Here is a 21,369-nt window from a genome sequence, read left to right as displayed (position 1 = left end):
TTCCCTAAACATCCTACTTACCCTTGCAACTCAGACTGTAGCCTGACAGCTCCTAGACCCCTTCCCTGACATACATGTGTATCACCTGTCACCGTGTGATGTGCTCTATGTTTCAGTTATATATTTGTTTACGGTATGGACCCCTCAACTAGAATTAAGAGGGAGCCTAGGGATTCTGCTCTGCTTAGTTTAATGTTGTGTATCTAACCTCTAGAAAACATCTAACATAGAGTAAATGGCCAGTGAATATTTGAAGAACAAAAAGATTAATTTTATAAAGAGCCAAATACAATAAATAAATGTTTCTATTTTGTCAACTGTAATACTGGCAATCTGTGATTGCGTAGAAGTAACCTTCTATGCTAATGTAAATTTAACATAATTTTCTGCATAGGGTGTTTGTAAACACCTTATAAACAACTTATCCAAATTCTAAGTAAATACATTTAACAAAATCACTCCCAGTTACAGTTTTTTATATTTCTCTAAAATGGATTAATAAATATAGGTAGAAATAATTCAATTTATGTGGAAATCATTCCAATTTAAATGTCATTAGCAAAAGGTAATCAAATTCTCTTTTCAAGATGATGATATGGAAAGGGATGATTAAAGTAGTTTTTTTAACTCATTAACCTCTATCACTTAATATATGTAAATGACCCCTTTCACGTTTAGTCAGATTGCTGTAACAAAATCTTTGCGTTGTTATTCATACCATATTATGAGTACTATTTATACTATCTTTATTTATACTATATCTGCCTAAAACGATTGTTTTACAATCTGATGTGACAAACCCAGATCACATCTCATTGCTGAAATCCCCCCTCAGTGTGACTATCTAAGGAGGATGCTCGGAGTCCCAATTACCTGGGGAGGGTCTGTCTCACCAAAGGTCAGTATGTGGTAACATCCCAAGCCTGTGCTCCAAAACCACTGGCTCACTCTACCCCCTAAAATAACCATTCAGTAAGCACAGTGCTGAAGATACTCCCTTGAAAAGGTCTTCAAAACTGTAAACAGCTCCATTTTCTTTTTTCTTCCTGTGGAGCAAAATCTAACAAAGAAGCTTGGAGACTGGAAGTGTCTTCTCCAGCAATGGCCTCAGTGTGCAGGCCAGAGGGACCAGGTGCAGTGCCAAGATGGCCCATCTCCTGGATCAAGGCCATTGTGACCTTGCCACACACTACATTGATCAGAGCTCACCCGGATGGACAGGGGCAGTCCCAGGGCTGATGGGGCATGCATTCTGCTGACAGGGAATTAATAAGGCTGGCGATGGACGTATGAAACTGGGGAAGAAAACAGGGAGGTTTTAGAGCATTTTTTCTCATATAGGTATCCCAAGGACCCTAACTTCATGAAGTACTCCATGAAAATTAATTTCTGTGGTCCAGTCAAGTTTGGGAAACATGGCTTGCAAAGCCCTCGCTTGGAAACCCACTGATCGTGGGCATATTAAAGGTGGTGGTGAAGAAGCAGTTTTTACTCGAGTTTTAATATCTTCTCAAGACAAATTTAACTTCACTCAATCTTGCATTTTCCAATCATTTCATTTTGCATCTAACATTTATTTATATTATACTATTTATGTGTGTTTATGTTGTATTTCTGGTAAGGATACTGTATTTATATGATTACATTCTTATTTAAAATTTATTTGGATTATGTTTAATTTTTTTAATTAACTAATTTATTTACTTTTGGCTGCACTGGGTCTTCATTGGGTTGCGTGGGCTTCTCACTGCAGTGGCTTCTCTTGTTGCGGAGCACGGGCTCTAGGCTCGAGGGCTTTAGTAGTTGTGGCTCTCGGGTTCTAGAGCACAGGCTCAATTTTAGCACACGGGCTTAGTTTCTCCCCGGCATGTGGGATCTTCCCGGACCAGGGCTTGAACCCGTGTCCCCTGCACTGGCAGGCAGATTCTTAACCACTGCACCACCCACGAAGCCCAGATTATGTTTAATACTATTATGGTTAATATTATAAAAAACAAACTAAATTTGAATAGCTATAAGCTGGACTTCAACTAGGAACCTTCCATGACTACACATGAATCTAATAATAGTAACAGCAGGCACTCTGTACAAGGCACTCTTCTCAGCAGTGTACATGTAACTCACTAGTTAATTCTTCCAAACAGGCTATGATGCCATTCATTCTATTGTTACCATCCCGGTTTTAAAATGTGGAAACAGAGGGGCCAAGGGGTTAAGTAATTTATGCAAGGCAAAAGAGAAAGCAATAAAATTGGAGTATGAATAGTAATAAAAAGTAACAGAGGCTACAGGCTCTTTGGTGGGGCTAATGGTGAACTCCAGGAGGGCTCATGCCAAGGAGTACTTCCCAGAACTTCTACTGCCAGTGTCCTTGTCGCCACAGTGAGCCACAGAGGAGACCTTCCAGCACTAGCAGCCATGTAGCTGACAGGGTCCTGGTGCTCCGGCCAGGTGTCAGGACTGAGCTCTGAGGTGGGAGAGCTCAGTTTAGAACACTGGTCCACCAGACACCTCCCGGACCCAAGTAATGCCAAACGGTGAAAGCTCTCCCAGAGATCTCCATCTCAACGCTAAGACCCAGCTCCACTCAATGAGCAGCAAGCTACGGTGCTGGACGCCCCATGCCAAACAACTAGCAAGACAGGAACACAACCCCATCCATTAGCAGAGAGGCTGCCTAAAATCATAAGGTCACAGACACCCCAAAGCACACCACCGGATGTGGTCCTGCTTACCAGAAAGACAAGATCCAACCTCATCCACCAGAACACAGGCACCAGTCCCCTCCACCAGGAAGCCTACACAACCCACTGAACCAATCTTACCCACTGTGGGAAGACACCAAAAACAACGGCAACTACAAGCCTGCAGCCTGCAAAAAGAAGACCCGAACACAGTAAGTTGAGCAAACTGGGAAGACAGAGAAACAAACAGCAGATGAAGGAGCAAGGTAAAAACCCACCAGATCAAACAAATGAAGAGGAAACAGGCAGTCTATGTGAAAAAGAATTCAGAGTAATGATAGTAAAGATGATCCAAAATCTTGGAAATAGAACGGAAAAAATACAAAAAATGTGTAACAAGAACCCAGAAGATAACACAATGCAATGTGCCTTATTCAAAGGACGATTTTGGTCTTTTATTCACTCAAACCTCTGGTCTTGCTTGGACTGGGAATGTTTAGCTTGGAAAAGACAAGTGAAAGGAAAATGATAATTATCTTAATAGGGTGAAGGAATTGCCACCTAGTTTTAGACGATAGTTTCTTGCTTTCCAATTTTCTAACAGTAGAAATGGTTTTAAATTCTGGCCCCAGACACCTACTAGCTGTATGAACACGACTACGGTGCTTAAGTCCAATTCCTCATTTGTAAAAGGAGCATTTTATTACCTATATGTATCTGGATGGTTTAAAAGAGTAAGTTGAGATCATGTAAAACCTCTAGCATGAATGAATAACTGTAAAGTGCGTGCCACGGAACCATCCCCCTGGATTCAGAATTACATGATAAAAAACATCAGGGTTTTTTGTTGTTGATGATGATCAAAAAGAAACACACAAACATAGCTTTTCATAGCATTGCACCATCCCTGTGCAGGACACAGAGCCCTTCTGGTCGGGAAGCTCTGTAAGGGAGGACACATCTGTATTGTTTCTCACAAAACCACCCTTAGAGTGAGCACCACACCAGACGCGTATGAAATGCTTTAGATGTATCTGAGTTTGGTGCAAGGTCACATACAGATTCTCTGGGCCAGGAGGAGGGGATGCCTTGAGACTCACCTGAAAAAGCAGCCACTCAGGAGTTTAGAAACCTGTGGCTATTTTTAGTCCACCCTAAGTAACGCTGGCTCTGAAAAGCATTCTGCTTTACTCAATTAGTATTCTGAGTAATGCCTTATGTTCTGATGGCCTGTCCTGTAACAGGCATGACTGTGACCAGAGAGGGGGAAATTCATTTCAACTGGCTTCTGTGAGAACTGGCTGCTGGAAACAATGCCAGCGATTTTATTTTTGGTCTATTAGTAAAATGACAGCACTAATTCATTTCACAGAGGAACCGAACAGCTGTCAGATGGCAGTGAGCAGAACGGTGCCCATATTACAGTTTAGCTATGCTGAGTAGGATTCTTCCACCGGCACAGATTTATACTGCAAAGTGCTCCCAACCCCTTCCAAACAGCACAAGTGACTTGCACTGCACACTTGTCCTTGGAGAGTACGATGAAAAACGATACAAGCTATTCACCACCGGGCCTCCACTGGTTAACTCGCCAGATTTAAAATGACAAAGTTTAAGGAAATATAAGTGACCCATAGATGTTCTATGAAAATTATTTCTGAAAGTCAAAAAAGAATTTTTTTCCCAACAACATAAAAATTGTATATCAGCAGCCACCTCTTTCTAATAAATTTTCTATTAACTGTTCTCTGGGCATTGATAAGATGAAAGTAGGGACTTGAAATAGTCGGTATTACGCTTTATACTAAGAAGTTTAAGGAGTGCCTTTGGGGTTGAAATCAAAGCGTGATGCCTGTCCATACAGGAGCTTCTGAGAAGAAAATACACACAAAAAGGAATCTTGGAAAGCTGGGACTGGAGCACTACTGGAACTACAGACACTTACTGCCATGTCTCACACAGAAAATACAAAGGTAAACCTTTTAAACAAGCTCTGTCTGCAAATAACAACAGAGAATGTGTTGATTGCCAACCTAACAATGACTTAAATTTACGAACACTCCCGAGTCACCTAGTGTTAGACTCGGGTAACTAACGAAGTTGTCTGATCAGTTGCAGCAAAACAATTAGACCTGCGGCTTTAGCAGCTTTTCTTAGGGTCCACTTACTTTATTGACTGGGCCTTAAGAGGCTGGGTTACATAAGAAGTAGAACTGACACAGAAGAAAGAATACCTGACTTCCGAGGAAAGGAGAAAGTGCTCTGGCTGTAGGGTCAGGGTCGCACACAATGGCCGCCTATCTGTTAATAAAGTTGCATTGGAAGACACCCATGCTCAAGCCTTCAAGCTGTCTAGGGCGGCTATCACACCTCATATTGTACCGGCAGAACTGAGTAGTTGGGCAAAGATCACACTGCAAAGCAACAAATATTTACTATCTGGCCCTTGACAGAAGAAGCTGGCCAGTTCCTTTTAGAGGGACCAAACGTAACTCCAGCTCTTTTAACACTGCATGTCAACACTTGGACAACCGCCATATCTCTATAGGAATAAAGTACCTACGCATGAAGTTTTAAGGGCTAAATGAAAATTAACACACAATAAAGTATTTTTTATTATAGAGTGTTAATGTGACTACAGTTTAATAGGCTAGATGGCATCTTACATGGAGGTTGTTGTTGAAAGACCTTTATTAAATCTGGCTAATATGCCACCTGAAGAATAGTATAAATGTTGTAATGTAATGCTGTACTTCATTGGAATGTTGTATTTGATTGTTTAAATTCACAGTGCAAATTGTTTGTGTTTATTTCATACACTAGTTTATAAATGAAATGATACCTCAATTCTTTTAAGACCTTCAGTACTAAGTGTATAAAGATTAATTATAAGCACATGTTAGCTAGTTACTTTGACTTGGTGAACTTAAATAATACAAAAATAATTTGTTATCACTACACTCAGATCAAAAGCCATGGTTGTTCCCGTGATTCACACATCTTAGCTTTCCTTCCCCCCCACCACCAAAAAAAAGTCAAGTAAATACGTAAATTTTGATACACATATCAGAAATGTGGCATATAGGAAAGTTTTGAGCGAGTATGAAAGTCTTAAAAAATAAGATGTGGAATGCTAAAATCCCACTTTCATGTGTTGAGATGGATAACACAACCACAGCTGAAATGTGTTCCATTTCAGCTTATTCTTGCACAAAATCTCCTATTTGTTACCCTCCTACACACAGGCAGAACTGAAGGAGAAAACTGAAATGTCCCACACACCAGCTGTCCGCTCACCCACCCTCCTCTCCTTCCCAAATGTGGCTTTCCATTCCATTATTCTAATATTTAAAAGCATATTTTAAGAAAAGTGTATGTATACTTGGAAAAACAAAATTAACACTTAGAAGATACATATGATTAACATGACTACTGCAGCTTAATTGGAGCTCTACAAAGTCATGGTGCAAGTTGACAGGCCCCAGGCCACTCTTCTTTTGTTAAATGGTGGATTTTTGTTTTGTTTTTGTTTTTAACTCCCATAGATAAGAGAGAAATATTAAGGTTATATTCTCAAAGAACCAATGTCAAGGATGTCTTCAAGGAAACGAGTTAGAACAAACAGGGCAGTCAACTAGAAAGGGCACGTCATCCTCTATCATGAGGAGGGTATGTTTGCAGCCCAGATTCTCGATTATTGGTTTTTAGGGAAAAAAATTGGGAGAATACAATTACAAGAAAAAAATATTGCTTTTCTTTATTTGAAAGTTTACCTTCATTTCTGTAGCTCATTCTTTTGGTCAACACTCGGACATAACTGAAAGCATTTCCTCGTTAGGTTTACATTACTCTGATTAGCACAAAGGAATAAGTGAAATAAACAATTTAAATGGTAAGAAATGACTGATGATAGAAAATGCACAAACTCACAGTGCAATTTTATATGACGCTTTTTCAAGTTAATCAATAGAATCAATGTTGAGGTTAAGAATAAACCCATAAATGATGATCTCAGGATATGAGTACTACTGAGGCCAACCTCACATATATTATTCAGAAGACATTTTAGATTGATGTTTTCTGGATATATTTAAAGAACACAGTACAGAAAGAAGAAACTGCTTAGTAAGATGAGAAACTTTTTCGATTAACACACCCTTTGAAAAATACGCTTAGATTTAGCAATAGGGAGGCTTGTTTGATATTCAGTGACCCATTAACTTTCTCTAGCAAGAGTATCAGAAATGATAATAAATTTACATTTTAAGTGCAAAGTCAGAAATGGAAATGAACTCTGAATCTCCCGTAGAATGAGTTAAGGACTCTGCAGATAAATATTTGTATCTTTATCATCTGGATGTACATTCCACATTAATTTCACTGTATATCAGAGAGCGAAGCATTTGCTTAAAGCTTAACTTTTACATAGGGCTACAGACTGATTATATTTCATGGAATTCCCATCTCTCTCACAACAGGGCCTACAGACGGGAGGCAGGTCTGCTTCCCCAAAACTAAAGTGATTTTGATTTATCAAATTGTAATCTATTTTTGTCCTAATTTATCATGTTCATTTCCAGCATCCTTGGATACTTTTGATTTCAGTCCACGGATGCTTGTGTGCTTTTCTATTTATAATTCAAATCAGTTTCGCTCTTTCCCATCTTCTCCTATAACCAGTAGCTAGTATTAAAAATGTAATTTCACCTTTCCTCAGTGATCTCTATCCTATATTCTTCTCATTGTAGACTAGAGAATAAACGAATCAACAACAAAAGAAGCGTAAAAATGCCTACCTACTTGAGAGTTGAGAAAAATTTTGAAGTTACACTCACTACAATGTACACAGCTTGTCCTAAAACCAGAAAGAGCCACTCAACAGTTTACCAGGGGTGCATCTGTTTTTTTGCACCCTCACTTAAAAAAACATAGAACCATTCATGTTTGCCTTTTTTTTTTTTTTTTTAACTGTGTACCAAAAAAAATTGAAGATTCACAAAGCATAGAGAAGTTGGGACAGAGGTGGACAGAAGTGTCCCAAGAATAAGATGGCAAACGGGAAATCAGCACAAAGCGGGAAGGATAGAAGCATTAAGGAAGTTTATATAATTCCTAATTTAGAAGAAATAACCATACATTACACTTTTTGAGGTCAGCTTCTATGCCAATACTGCAGAGCTGGAAGAATAAATTAAAAGTGTTATATACCAGGGACAGAGCCACATGGTTTAAAGAGCTTATCTTCTGTAAGTTTCGTAACAACTCTGTGAGGTTGGTACTTTTCATTTTTTATTTTGCAAGTGAGGAATCTGATACAATAAGTGCTTAAGTAACTTATCCAATGGTCACACTCATAGCGATTGGGAAGCTGGGTTAAACCCAGACCTCAGAATCTATGCACCATCCACATGTAAACATCTGAGTAATTAATTCTGCCAACATTTCCCATTTCTAGTACCCGAATAGTAGATAGCCAAGGCCTGAGGGTGTTTAAATAGAGAGGTTGTCTAATTTCTAGTGTACTTAGTGGCTCATTAAAGACCCATGATAGCCAAAAAAGAGAGACTGTTAAGAGGAAAATCATCTAACATTATTTTTGCTTATAAACTTCATTTTAAATAATGCTCATTTTTTGCACACATTACCTGAGATTACTTATTACCAAATACATACACATATTAGCTTGGAAATTTGTCTATGACACAAGATATTATTGGGAAAAATCAACAAAAAAGTAAGAGAAAAATCTTGGGAGATGAGTGGGTACAAAGGATAAAACTTAAATTATGTTCATGAGGAAATATATTAAGAAACGCAAGTAGCATTACATTTTGGGAGGTCAGGTATTAACCAATTCTTATTTTGTTAAAGATGCCTTTTCTATGGAATTAATTTGTCTTTTATTAAGTCCCTTTTAGACAGACTACTATTTCTGTGTGTAGTTTTCTAGTAAGTACACATTGTTTTCCCTTATTTTTAAAAGAAAAAATTCAGCTACAGCGCTGACCTTAGAACCTATGAACTCAGCCATTTGAAAACAATATTGAAGGCCTTTTAATTACCTGGTCCCACTTTGTATTCTATTTCCAGGTGAGAGCCATAGATCCATTTAAGAATATTAATTTCTAATATCATCTACAGATTTTCTCCTTTATGATGTTCATTACTTAATTTTTTAAATATTCATTGCAACAAGCTAAATAACTCAATAATAGAGAGAAAAATCAAGCAATACTTCTTCTTAAGCATTCCAATGACTCCCAAAGTAACGTTTATTAAAATTCAGGTATCCTCCTATACTTTTCTGAATACTCGTATTGTATATGCTACACATATATAAGGATGATGGATACACACACACATACACACGTATGTGTGCAAACACAGTTACACAAGTACTTTTAAAACTATTTTTTTTTGACTGAAATGGGATTATACTGCTCTTTTTTTTTTTTTTGGCTGCGTTGGGTCTTCATTGCTACGCACGGGTTTTCTCTAGTTGCAGCAAGCGGTTGCTCCTCTTAGTTGCGATGCACGGGCTTCTCACTGTGGTGGCTTTTCTTGTTGCAAAGCACAGGCTCTAGGCACACAAGCTTCAGTACTTGTGGCACGAGGGCTCAGTAGTTGTGGCTCGCGGGCTCTAGAGTGCAGGCTCAGTAGTTGTGGCGCACGGGCTTAGTTGCTCTGTGGCACATGGGATCTTCCCGGACCAGGGCTCGAACCCATGTCCCCTGCATCGGCAGGCAGATTCTTAACCACTGCACCACCAGGGAAGTCCCTATACTGCATTTTTTTTCACTTCCTTGTATGATGGATGTTCTCTTAGGTCAATATATATAAGACTAAAACTAAGTCTTTTTAACAGTGTTGAGTACTTTGAAGAAGATGTTTTCTTAGGATGATGTTTGAAGGGAAATTGTACCTGACAATATAAACAGTGTGAGGGGGAGTCTGCGAGAGAGTGTGTGCGTGTTAGTGTCTCGCCAGGGTAAAAGAACTGACTTAATATCACTCAATAGATCTCACTGTAGATTTTATGATCTGACGGATTCGCAATGATCCACTCCTACTGAATCAGAAACTGGATTTTGCAGTGCACAGAAAGCAGATTAATGTCTCCAGGGTAAATGCACATTAATTAAGTTCACAAAACATATCAAAATGCCAAATTAATAAATTACAATCCACAGGACCCAGACGATTTGCACTGACAGGCCAGCCCTAACCCCATACCGCAGCACTCCGGGCCCATATACGAAGCCAAATGGTAACCCCAGCTTTGCTTACAGGAGCAGAATCAAAACAAGAGAAACAAGAAATAAGATAAGCAACAGCAACCAGACTGAAGAACCTCTGATGCCTCAAGGGAGCAGAGCTGATACCATCAACTAACAGAAGTCATTTTGACCTTTACGGTAGTTACGGAACGATTGAGAACTGGATCCGGAGGAAGTCTATGAAGTCTACGTACCAAATTATGCATGTAATCTCACAACCTCAACCTCACAGACAGTGAGCTATCCATGACTCTCAAATGGAGAAAGTCATACACAGCATGGGACCCAGAGCAGGGAGCGCCTTGCACTGGCGAATGGCCCACCTCAACGCCTGGCCACACCCACAGCAGGCATGGTGCTCGGTGGACGGAAGGGCTCAGAGGTCAGAGCATCCCTCTCCTCCTGGCCGAGCTTCACTGGACGTGGCTTTGCCTCTGGCACTTATTCCATCTTTATTCTTTCATCAGACATGTCAACAGCCATCGGTTATACACCAGCCTTTCTACATTACCTACACTCACTTCCTGGTGGCGGCTCTCCGTCTGTCTGCTCTGACCCATCATTTGATTGACTTAAAGTTGAACTTTCAGAAAGTCACTACCTCTCTCCTATCTCTGCACGTTTTGGAGGTGTTAGTATTCATGTTACTAACAGCAGTAATTAATTTCGAGTGCCATTCCAAAACCTTTGATTAATGGTCCTAGGGGACCTACTGTTGAACACCCCTGCAAATCAAGACAAAAAATGGGTACCCAGGCTCTGGCAACTAAGCCTAGGGAAGGGCGGATATGAGGACCAACTGCTCTGCTCTCTACAACCAGGTGAAATGTGTCCCCAGGAAGATACTCTGGGTTTACCAACACAGAGTATCTAATAGTCAAGAGGAAAGTAATTCGAGAAGTTTCCCATTTGTTTCAGCCTCCGTAATTGTTATAAATCCAAAATAATGTTACAGTGTTGGCTGATGGATAGCTAGCAGTTGTTGCTCCGCCACCACTTTCTCCAATCAGGAATGTTTCTCTCCTGCCAGGTGGGTCACTCACATTCCACACTTTAATTCAGGTTGAGTTTGGATAAGCACTTCAAGGGAGAACTAAATCAGCGCTGACATCCTAAATAAAGCTTTGAGCTTGAAGGGTAATAATCTAGCTGCTCTTTCTAAATCCAGACCCATGGATGTTAAAGGAAAGAAGATTCCGCTGGAGGGATGTGTCAGAGGGAATGCCAAATACATTCAGTGAACAAGAAACATACTCTCAGTAAGAAGACCCACCCACCTCCGGAGTTAATTACTTAGTGAAACTAGGATGAAAGGTGAGAACTGTAGCCAAGATTCATGTTTCTCTGGTGAAATTCTAAGTAGTTTATGAAAATGAAGCCCATTTGCTTCCCCAAAATAAATATATAATAAGTGAAATTAATCCACTTTAAGTTTTTACAGGTTTCATTTAAGGGTCTGTATTGAGTCCATTATTGAAGGAATGCTTGTATATGTTGTGGGTCACCTAAACTCTTTATCTTTAAACCATTTCAGTGTTTTTTGTTTGTTTGTGTGTGTGTGTGTGTGTGTGTGTGTGTGTGTGTGTGTGTGTTTAGGAACTTCTAGATGAGAAGATGTGTTAACCAAAGAGAAAATCAAATTCAAATCCGTTAATTGTGACACTTATTAGCAATTCACCTTTTAAGTTTTGAGGGAAAGACATATGAACTACCGGCTGAAATTAAGCTAGGATTGAGTGCAGAATTTTTATCAAACAATATTTCTGAATATTTACTTTGTGCCAAATGTCAAGGATTCAAATTTTTCCTTGGAGCCCCTCACTGCCCTCAAGGATGCAAACAAAAATGACCACAAGAGAAGGCATGATACGTGCCATCTAATTTCTCAAGTTAAAAGTGCTGCAAGAGTTCACAAACCACTTAATCCACCTTATTCCTCTTCTCTCTGCAAACGTTTTGGGCATCACAATCATGATTTAAAAGCCAAAATGTGACAAACTCGTAAAATGGAAGCCCATGCAAACAAAAACGCTTCCGTTTATGTAACAGTCCAGTGAGATGAATTCAGCCTTCTCCCTGAGGATCTCACAGAGGAAGTGTTCCCTGTCACACATGAAACACTATCAACCCAGCCCCCTCACTGCGACGCCAGCCAGAGAGGCCATGCTCCAGGCCCACCGTGAACTCTAAGCAGGACCCAGGAAACTTCCTACGGTTCTTAAAGATGGTAAATGCTTTTCTCCATAGTCTTGCCTGTGATTCTTCCTCACTCAGAAAGATCCCCTGATGACCCACCTTCCTGCAGAACTTCTATCCAATGACGCATTGTAAACACTGTATTTGAGGTACAGCCCAAGCATTAACTCTGTCAGGACTCTACCTGTCCCCAAGTACACCTGACCTTCCCTCTTCTGCCCAATCGTGTCAAACACCGTGTCTACTTATTACACTCTCTGTTCTACTGAATTTTGTCGTGTTCCCCTACTACTCCTTCAGGACAGACACCATTCTTGTCACCATCTTTGTATTCCTATCATTTAGCTCAGTATTGGGTCTCTAGCATCTGCTAGATGCTAGCAGGTTATTACTCAATTATTACTCATTATTACTCAGATTATTACTCATTATTAATCAATAACAACTTAGTAAATAAACGAAAGAATGAATAAATCTGTGTGTGCATAAGCACTTACGTATATTCTCCATGTGTATATCACATATACACTTGTGTATGTGTGTATATATGTAATTGTGTATACACACATGATAATATGCATGTATTCATATGTATGTATTTTCATACATGGAAACAAAAAAGCAACTATATGAGAGAACATATAGTAAGTAGTTAAGAATTACAATTTCTGGAAATAGACTTGTTGAATTTCCCCTTTCACATTTAGTAGTTATAAGGTCTTGGCAAACTAAATAACTATAGGTCACTACCTAATTTTCTCTATCCCATAATATTAGGTAATTTTACATTGCTTATAGGAATCTTGAAGATTTAATAAGAAAATGTACATAAGACTTTACACCATACTGGGCACATGCATCCATCTATCTACCTGTCTACCTATTTATCAAGTGTCTATCTGCCTACCAATCTATTAACTATTTTATCTACTGATTATCTATTCATCTATCTCTTTCATCTATGTACCTACCTACCTATCATCCACTTATTTACTATTTATGTATTCATCCATACAGATACATATACCTTAGTAAGCAGGACAATGCTATAATTGATAAAATGAATAATTTTAAGACAAAAAAAACTGAAAGAGAAGAATTCCTTTAGAATAGCATTTTATAACCCAAGGGGGTCTCTTAAAGCATCTTCGTGGGCAACCATTTTTCTCACTCCAACTAATGAGCTATTTGGTATGCAAAAACAATTTCCTGTCACAAGCAAATTTTTCCTATTTAGTAATGTCAAATTCCTCCTCGCTACACTGGCGGTATTTCTTTTAAAACAGATTTTTTAAACTGTCAGATTCTTATAGATTTCATGCATAATATTTAAGGCCAATATATTCAAATACGGCACCATGGGAAGGGGAGATAAATGTTGAATTGTAAAATTAGTATTTTATGAACAAAGTATTTGACTGTCTACATTCGTGGCTAAAATTTTTCCCTTTTCAACTACCACATCAGCCAGCATTTTTAAAGAAATCTTAAAGAGAATAGATTCCTACCATTTCTATCAGCTTTGCCTTAGACAAGCAACCAGTTTAGCCTTCCTTCGCCTACCCAAACAACTATTGCAAATGTAAATATCTGTGGCAAAATAGGCATTAAATCTTCATTTCAATTTCTTTACAAAAACTGTCATCTCATGGATAAAGCCTTGGCCAATTTAATTCCCAATCAATGGAATTGCCCTACACTATCGAGAAATGTTCTATAGAAGGAAAGTATTTATTCTAGTGAATACACTTTGGACTCATTAATTTGAATCACAGAGTTGGGGCTTTCTATTCAAGTACAAGTACTATAATATACAAAAGTTCTATTTCACACAAAGTACTGGATTATCAAAATACAATCAATGTCAAAGAAGCTTATTTCACTTGCAAAAATATCTAAAAAGTCCATCTAAATTACAGTAAATAATTGGTAAAAAACTAAATTTAAAAAATATAACCAATACTAAAATTATGAAAAGTCAATGTATGAAAAATTACCAAGTAATTCATGAAACATTTGAAATGATATTCAGGATAAAAATAAAGATGCACATTAACAAGAGAAATGTCACTTAAAAATAAATCAGACTTCAGAACCAAAAATTGGGAGTTGAAGGGTTTTCATCATATATTCACTAGTGTTTCTAATGCTTAGTTCACTTCGTCACCAGTAAGAAAAAGCATTAAAACAGAGGAAGGCTTCCCTCTTAAAAAATGAAAAAATAAAAAGAGCATCAGAGTGACAAGTTCTTTGGGGCATAATCTCGAGACTGTCCCATGTCACCAAATGGATTTGTTCTCTTTGTCCTTAAGTCTAATGACTGCCTTGTCACACGTTTGTCATGACATAATATCTGTCACGTCCTGACATGTCATGTCAATTTTCCGACCTCCTATATGATTTTTTTTCTTAAATCATAAACTTGATGACAAAAATAATTTTATTTTAGTAACTGAGATCTTGATGAAAGAAAGTTGGCAAATAGAAATACATGAATGAATACTATTTATACACATAGGACTTCAATACTGGACAAATGTAGGAATTTTGATAGTAATCATCTCATTGTAAATTATGTGTAATCCTAATATTTTTTGTTATAAATTTACCAAAGAAAATTATGCAAATTCTTTGGTTGATCACGAAGAATAATGTTCAGTGACGGAACTAGGAAATATAACATTATAAAACACCCTACTAAATTAGTAATTTCAATTTTATTAGTCTGTATTTATGAGTTAAAATATGTTGATTTCATCAACAATCTATAAACTTACTATTTAGAGAGCTAATTACTGTATGTGAATAATGTTAGTGTGAAATTTCTAAGTATTTCCATTTAATATCCAGCGTTAAATTCAACAACCGAATGCATCAATTAGAATATTTTAATTTATTGTTTCCATACTCCTTAGGTAGCTTAATATCTCCATGTATGAATAATAATTTATGCAATGTACCAGTCCAAAGTACCATCAGCAAACTATAAAGTTCAGTTCCCTGATTAAGTTTATTATAAAGGTTATTTTGTATAGACAGATTTTTTAAATTTGGAAGACTTTCTCCAATTCAAGCAAATAAATGAAAATTAGAAATTTAAACATCAATATGGTAATACTAAATAATTACTAATTTTAATTAGATAAATTAGTAATGGTTTAAGAACTAGAGAAAAAATTTTTTCTATTATCATTGCTTCCGCTTAATATTATATCCAAATAAGTGTATTTACATATTTTATACACTGCTCAATAAAAATCTCACTTTTCCTCATGACCATTACATGGGTAAGTTACAATTATGTCTAAATTCCCTGTGGGAACTGATACCATTGATAAGTCAGCTGATATCTACAGTGAAAGCTTTAGTCTCTTCTAGATAAATTGTCTAGTCTTTAATCTTCTGTTTAGACTAACTTTATTTCTCCAGATAGTACAAATTTATTTTCTCAGTAGACCTTTAAGCTAATTGAGAACTATTTTACAAATAAAGATATTGAATATTTTATACAATTTCTGTTTTGCTGACAAAGTACTTTTTATTTTAATAGTTTTTTTCTTTCAAAATAATGACCTGTATTCACTTGTAAATATCAGACTATATTGTAATGTCACTATTTAAAACACAAATTTCAAAAAACTGCATCTTCACACATCAACAATTGAAAAAATACATTGAACTCATGACCTTGCTTACTTTTCTCGTCATTTTCCCAATTTTGTTAATAACTCATTAACACTTTCCCAACAGAGAAAATCTCAGTCATTTTTTTATTATACCATGATGACAACCACTAACACCAACAATAGCCGGGAAAGATTCAGTAGAATTATTCATTTGGCAATCTCCCAGCATCGGTAGTTTCTGCAACATTTATCTTACGAAATTTAATAAAACATGATGTTCAAAGATCAACTTAGAAAGGGGAGGAAAATTGCCAAGGTTTCTCAAATGTTGAAGCCATATCTACCTTCTGAGCAAATATCATATATGCTGACTGGACAAGTTCTGTTTCACAGTACCTAGTACAGATCGCTTTAGAAACACTTTTGTAATGTTAAGCGAAAAAGAAATTTTGTGAAGTTAGGGTATACAGGAAGTGGTAGATACAAGCAAATTTGAAAGCTAACAGCACCTATTAATCTTAAACTAGCCTGTTACTCTTCCAAAGATTCAATTATCCCCTGGTAATCAGTAATATACTTCAAGATGAGTTACCCTTTCAGGCCACTGATGCAGGTTTATATATAACTGCAGTGGCCTGGATGAACTGGAGTCAGAATAGTATACAATACTAAGCATCATTCCACATGAGACTTTAAATGAAAGGATAAATGGCTCTGTTTATTTTACTGTGCAAAGAGGACACTCTACCCTTGTATTTTCTGATAATTGCATAGTAGCTAAGTTCAGTTGCGCAAAGCACATGTAGATTTTATCTTTCCACGAAGAATGATTTTTGCCCAGGTATAGGGAACACTCCAAAGAAGAACACACACAGATGTGACTGAACCCAGAAAGGCTCGTTAAGTGAACAGTGTGTGTTGTAAATAGGAATTGGACTATCCCTTACCCACAGTCCTTTTCAATTCATGGGCTTCAGAGTTCATGTTAAAAATAAAAGATTTTGTATTACACATGAAAGAAAATTTAAAGTGTCTATGTGAAACAAGACTAAAGAGACCTCAGCATTTACACTTACCGTATTAGTAATGCAAAGTGATCATCTGTATTATTCCCTCTACCAAAGGTTGAACTCTCTTCTATCTCTTTAAAATTTCTGCCCCAAACAGTCACCCATGACAGCAAGACCCTAAGGGCACGTTGGCACAAAATCCGAAAACACCAAAAAACAGAAACAAAACAAAACTCACTCCTGATGCCATGCAAGCACCAAACAGTCAAACTGAAATCATTTTCTCCATGAAAAGTTTCCACTCTGCCAACCAAAACTCACGCAATGGAATTCCCTTTACCTAAGCACCAACTCTGAGTATCACTGTCCAACAATAATTTTAAGAAAACATGTCTGCCTTAAGAATTAATTCTTCACAGAAAAGGAGCTCTATCAATTAGTATTCTAAATTCTCAAAACGTCTCTACCACATGTCAACAGAAAAACCACTCTTCCAATCAAAATTTCTACCAGTAAAGGAAAATTGTCAACACACGTTTTGTGCTATAGGATGTTGGGCCATTGTAGTAAATAGTGTTCTCCCATCAACAAAGCACAGAAGTCAAATGTTTGCACCATTAAACCACCTCTGAAATAGCAGCTTCCGTCTGCATGAAAATCTTCAGTGTGAGGTCATCTGGACGGTGGGTGTGTGCAGTGCACAAGGCGCATCTTACCTTCATACAGAGCTTTGAAGCCCTGGGCACTCACGGCGAAGTCTGTCATGAACCACAGAGTAAGGATGGAGCCGGTGCTGACGATGCAGGAAGGAAGCTGAAATCCCGACAACCTAAATTTCAAAAAGAGATGAACACAGTCAAAAAGCATGAACTTGTTATTGAAGCTTATTTGATGAAGTCATTCAATTCCTCTTTCCACTGTGGCCTGTTGATTTGACATAAGTCACTGCACAGTTGCATGATCCATATACCAGGTGTTGCCAGGCAACTGAAATGAAGCATGTTTAAGGACTAGAGTTTGCTTATTTAAACACTTTTTGAAAAGATTTCTTTTCTTGAAGGACATGTACAATACACCATTGTCTAAAGAGAGCGCACAGAACTTACAACAATGCAGTCATCCTTACACCTGCTATGCGAAACAATGTAACACCGCATGTGCTTTTGAGTTTATTTTTCTCTTAACTTATTAGTGTGCTGTCACAGCTCATCATTAATGTGCTTATTCTTACTATCTTCCCACCCCGCAATAAATCGGTTTCTTTTGAAAAGAAAACAAATCCTAGTCACAACGTCAGAAATAAAAATCAATGACTACCTTGAGCTCAGGTCAAATGAACTGACTTTGATATTTGGTTTTCAAGACAAATCTTTAGGATTTTAAGATATGTGTTTCAATTATAACTAGGTTGGGATATATTAAGAAATCTTAATGATGAGAAAGAACTCTGAAGGAGTGAACTAGTATAATAATATGTAAATATAATGCTTTACAAACAAATAGCTTTCTAAAGGTTAAAGAGATGCTTCAATTTCTATCTTAACTAAAGTTTACTAATTAGTTTGTCTACAGTTGCATGGTTTAGTGTAGTCTGAACACAAACTTCTGACTCAAGTAAAAAGAAAAAAAATCAACCTGAACATTCATTTCCAGGGGGAGAAACTCTGTCTTGCCAGTAAGTCTATGGTATTAAAGGCCTAATTACAACCACTGTAGTTGCAGAATCAAACCAGAAACTAATAGAAAAATGACAGGACAATTGTCAACCAGCAAACACTTCTAAATAATCCATGGATCAAAGAAGTCTCAAGGGAAGTTTTTAAAAGTACATTAAACTGAATGAAATATAAACATAAGATATCAATATCTGTAGGACTCAGCTAAGCAGAGCTGAGGGGGAAGTTAACAGCACTGAAAACATACATTAGAAAAGAGGAAAATTCTTATATGTGTAATCCAAGCTCCCATCTCAAGAGCTTAGAAAAGGGAGAGTAAAATAAACCTAAAGCAAGAAGGCAAGAAATTACAGATAAATGTCAAAATCACTGGAAATGAAAACAGAAAAGCAATGAAACAAAGCCTAATTCTTGGAAAAGATCAACAAAATTAACACATGTAGCAGAAATGACCAAAAAAAAAAGAGGGGGATAAGAATAAATAGAGATAAGAATAAAGAGGGGGATTAGATAAATATCTAATAACAGGAATAAAATAGCAAATATTACTAGAGACCCCACAGATATGAAAAAAATGCTCTAAAAACTACACCCATAAATTTGACAAAAGTGAAACTGCTTACTTCCTTAAAACACACACACACACAACGAATGACCACAACTTACTCGATGAAACAGAAAATGTGAATAACATTTACATTACATTTAATGTAATGTAAATGTTAATGTAATGTAACATTTAATAGTTACACTATAACTATTAAAGCTCCCCTGAAGGAAAAGTCCAGGCCCAGGTGGTTTTACAGAAGAATTCTTCTGCCATAGACTGAATGTCTGTGTCACCCCAAAGTCATATGTTGAAACCTAATCCCCACCATGATGGTATTTGGAGGTGGCGCCTTTGGGTGGTGATTAGATCATGAGGGCAAAGTATCCTTATAAAAGCGACTCCAGAGAGCTCTCTTGCCCCTTCTGCCATGTGAGGACACAGCAAGAAGACGCTGTCTCTGAACAGGAAGCAGGCCTTCAGCAGACACTGAAACAGCGGGCACCTTGACCTTGGACTTCCCAGTCTCAAGAACCACATGCGAGAAGTGTTTGTTTTTTTATAAGCCACCCAGTCTATGGTATCTGTTACACGTACTAAGGCATCTACCTAAATGCACCGAGACATCTACCAAACATGTAAAGAATGAACAATTTTACGCACTCTGTCCCAGAAAACAGAAGCGGATAAAACACTTCCTTACGCATTTCATGGCGCCATTATTACTCTGTGCTACGGACTGAATTGTTGCTTCCAAAATTTGCATGGTGAAGCCCTAACTCCCAATGTAACTGTACTTGTCATTTCTTTATTTTTTCAATTTTCATTGGCGTACAGTTGATTTACAGTGTTGTGTTAAAGTGAATCAGTTTATTTGTAGATATGGAGATATATATATATATATATATATATATATATATATCCATTCTTTTTCAGATTATTTTCCCATACAGGTTATTATAGAATATTGAGTAGAGTTCCCTGTGCTGTACAGTAGGTACTAGTTATCCATTTTATGTAGTGTATATATGTTCATCTCAATCTCCTAATTTATCACTTTCCCCCACGTTTCCCCTTTAGTAACCATAAATAAGGCTTTTAGGAGGTAATTAAGATGAACTAAGTTCGTAAGGATGGGATGCTAATCCAACAGGACTGGTGGCCTTATAAGAAGAGGACAAAGAAGAACTCTCTCTTCCCTTTCCTCCGACACTGCCACATGCCTGCACTAAGAAAAGGCCATGTGCTCGCACACCCAGAAGACAGGGGTCTACAAACCAGGAGGAGAGTCTTCACGAGAACTTGACCATACTACACCCTAATATCAGAATTTTAGCCTCCAGAAATGTGAGAAAATACACTTCTGTTGTTTAAGCCACACAATCTATGGTATTTCGTTGTGCAGACCAAGCTAACACACCTTGTTACCAAAGACAGACAAAGGCAGCACCAAAAAAAAAGAGAAAGAAACAGACCAATATCCCTCATAAATACAGATATAAGAATCCTTAACAAAATAAGAAAAAACAGAAGTAAGCAATAGATAACAGTTATTCAATACGGCCAAGGGGTGTTTATTCCAGGAATGTAAACACAGTTCAGTATTTGAAAATCAATCATCGTAATCTGCCATAATAACTAGCTACAGAATAAAACCACAGGATTGTAATATTCTATGTAGGAAAAAGCATTTGACTAATTTAAGCATCCAATCATGAGAAAAACTTTCAATAAAATATGAATGGAGTGGGCTTCCCTGGTGGCGCAGCGGTTGAGAGTCCGCCTGCCGATGCAGGGGACATGGGTTCGTGCCCCGGTCCGGGAAGATCCCACGTGCCGCGGAGCGGCTGGGCCCGTGAGCCATGGCCGCTGAGCCTGAGGCCACAACAGTGAGAGGCCCGCGTACCGCAAAAGAAAAAGTATATATATGAATGGAGGAAAACTTCCCCAACTTCACAATGAGTACCTGTAAAAAAGAAAAAAAAACAAAAAACACCTACATCTAACATTATACTTATTGGGGGAAGACTGAATGCTTCCCCCTAAGGCTGAGAACAGGCAAAAAGGTATGGTTTCACCACTTTTATTCAACAATATGCCAGAGGATCTAGCCAGTGCAATCAGCCAAGTAAAAGAAATAAATGCATGCAGATCAGAAAGGAAGAAATAAAATCGACTGTATTTGCACCATTAGCTACATAGATTATGCCAAGGAATCTATAAGAAAACTCCTAGAGTTAATACTTGAAATTAGCAACTGCCCAGGATATATAATGAACATACAAAATTCAATTTTATTTATACATGCTAGCACTGAACATGTGGACACCAAAATTAAAGATACAATGCCATT

At 37.6% G+C, this 21,369-nt stretch overlaps 1 protein-coding gene across 2 annotated transcripts in view; it reads right to left on the bottom strand.

Annotated features, from left to right (window-relative positions):
- Nucleotides 1–21,369, bottom strand: part of CSMD1 (CUB and Sushi multiple domains 1) — a 1,403,311-nt gene that overhangs the window by 1,194,291 nt on the left and 187,651 nt on the right. For both annotated transcript variants that reach the window (XM_033848938.2, XM_073798556.1), the window contains exon 2: nt 17,510–17,622. In XM_033848938.2, coding sequence (XP_033704829.2) covers nt 17,510–17,622 — 113 coding nt within the window. The remainder of the gene's footprint in view (nt 1–17,509; nt 17,623–21,369) is intronic.

Source organism: Tursiops truncatus, chromosome 21 (genome assembly GCF_011762595.2).
Source record: "Tursiops truncatus isolate mTurTru1 chromosome 21, mTurTru1.mat.Y, whole genome shotgun sequence".
Taxonomy (NCBI): Eukaryota; Metazoa; Chordata; class Mammalia; order Artiodactyla; family Delphinidae; genus Tursiops; species Tursiops truncatus.
Note: the sequence above shows the minus strand (reverse complement) of the source record. Positions and strands in the feature narration are given on the sequence as shown.